Genomic DNA, 1,927 nt, shown 5'->3' on the forward strand with positions numbered 1-1,927 from the left:
TATTATTATTATTATTATTATTATTATTATTATTATATTCTTTCCGCATACAACGTGCAATATGATAAACAAAAATGAATTTAGACTAATCACCTCAGAACATTCTTTCCTCTTGGAAGCCTCCGTAGAAGCCGTTTCTATAACTTCAGCCACGAACTTGGTCGTCTCCCTCATCAGCTCTTCGTCATCTTTGAACGCCGCCTTCTTCTGCTCGAGAGTGCCAGTAGTCAGCATTTTTTCCCGCTCCTCCATGCTCCATTTGCACGAGCTGTTATTCTCCTTATCCGTCATAATTGGACCGATTCCTCAGACCGAACTAATTAGCAACTTCGAACCAATTCAGTAACATTCCCATTTTAATTACTGCAACCAAGCACAGGCGACGACTGTTTTAAATGACATACAACGAAGGTCACGAGGGTCCGCCGGGTTCGTCTGACTAGTGTTTGAAAGTGAAATCTGTACAGTGTTTGCATATGCGAGTCACGAGTAGATAAGGTGCGAACAGGAACGTGTTTTACTCGACAATGGAACGAAAAATCGACAGTTGTTTGTTTTTTGCTCCCAGGATTTGGTTCCTTCCTACAGGACAACAATATCCACAATATTTTACAATATTTATTATTTATTATAATTAATTATTTATTAAAATACGAACATCTGTTGATTCGCATATGCACACAATGAGTGAATTCTTATAAATAAGGAATATAAATGTACAATGTAAAAAACTAATTCAAACGAAATGAGACAATGACGAAGAATATGGTCGCGATACTTACATTCGTAAATGAACTCGGTAAAAAGGGGATTGACCTTTCGAGCATAGATATCGAGCTACAGGTGGTGCGCATTCGTTTTATAAAGGATGGCCAGACTATCTAACGTCGGCATGCATCTAAACGCCCGTCAGCTATCATCGTCGTAACGTGTTAACTCCTATCTCTAATTAATCACCGTTTAGTCTATACAATTGAAACCTGTTTTCAATTAATCAATTAGTTCCTTCAATTCATCTTCATTACACCATCGTTCGCTTAATATCACGCTTTTCCTTTTATCCTCTCAATAAAAAGATACTATTTTGGTTCAAAAAAAAAATTCTCCCTCGTCGACGTTTCCCCTACGCACTGTCACCCCTTTCCAATTTCTGCCAACGATCAATGTTTGATGTCCTCCCGCGGACGAAACGCTGCAACGTCGTCGCCGACGATAACGAGCTTATTTCGGAAAAAAGTTGGCATACGCAAATGAGAACGATAACGATCGATACGCATGTCCGAGTCGTGCTCTCGCGGTACACCACTGATTCACCCCGTAACGATCGAACGTCTGCCAGCCTCGGCTGCAGGCTCGGTTCGTTTGCCTGACTGAGTATCACCCCGGGGAAAAACGTTTCGGAGCATGCGTCGACCTCCGCGCGACTATCAACTATCTGCTTCCCAGTCATGTGCTCGACCACCCTGCTTCCCTAACTACCCCCGAAGAAGGCCACCCTGTCTCGACCTTCTTACCATTTCGCCCCTTCGCTCTTTATGTTACAATCTGGTCGCTGTTACAGATGGATTTATTCAATTTTTTGATGTACTCCAGTTGTATTATAATCATGTTAAATTATTTAAATCGTAACTGGGTCGTAAGGAAAGTTCGTGTCGATTTTTATACGATGCCACTGTATTTAAATTTTAATACACATTTATTGATTTAATGAATTATATATGTGTTATTGGATATTTTGTTCCAAGTTCTTTCGCCATCTTTCGTCCAACTTGACTCTTCGATTTTACGTACTTCACAGAGAATTAAGGGCGAAACTTTAAAAAAATCGAATTGTTTTTGCGTTTTTCGAAAGTTTATACCTTCAAAAATATTGTATTAGAATTTCAAGGTCGGATCTCAACTAGTTTTCAAGTGGCAACCTTCTAAT

The 1,927-nt window shown here is 39.8% G+C and overlaps 1 protein-coding gene across 1 annotated transcript in view; it reads right to left on the reverse strand.

The window, feature by feature from the left end:
- The window catches only part of LOC108626534 (uncharacterized), a 4,004-nt gene extending 2,141 nt beyond the window's left edge, over window positions 1-1,863 (reverse strand). The window contains exons 1-3 of the mRNA XM_018027258.2: window positions 1,132-1,863; window positions 783-1,079; window positions 94-363 (exon numbers count right to left, since the gene is read on the reverse strand). Coding sequence (XP_017882747.1) covers window positions 94-291 — 198 coding nt within the window. The 5' untranslated portion in view covers window positions 292-363; window positions 783-1,079; window positions 1,132-1,863. The remainder of the gene's footprint in view (window positions 1-93; window positions 364-782; window positions 1,080-1,131) is intronic.
- Window positions 1,864-1,927: the final 64 nt, after the last annotated feature.

This window comes from Ceratina calcarata, unplaced genomic scaffold (genome assembly GCF_001652005.2).
Source record: "Ceratina calcarata isolate Rehan_Ccalc_2016 unplaced genomic scaffold, ASM165200v1 scaffold413.2, whole genome shotgun sequence".
Lineage (NCBI taxonomy): Eukaryota > Metazoa > Arthropoda > Insecta > Hymenoptera > Apidae > Ceratina > Ceratina calcarata.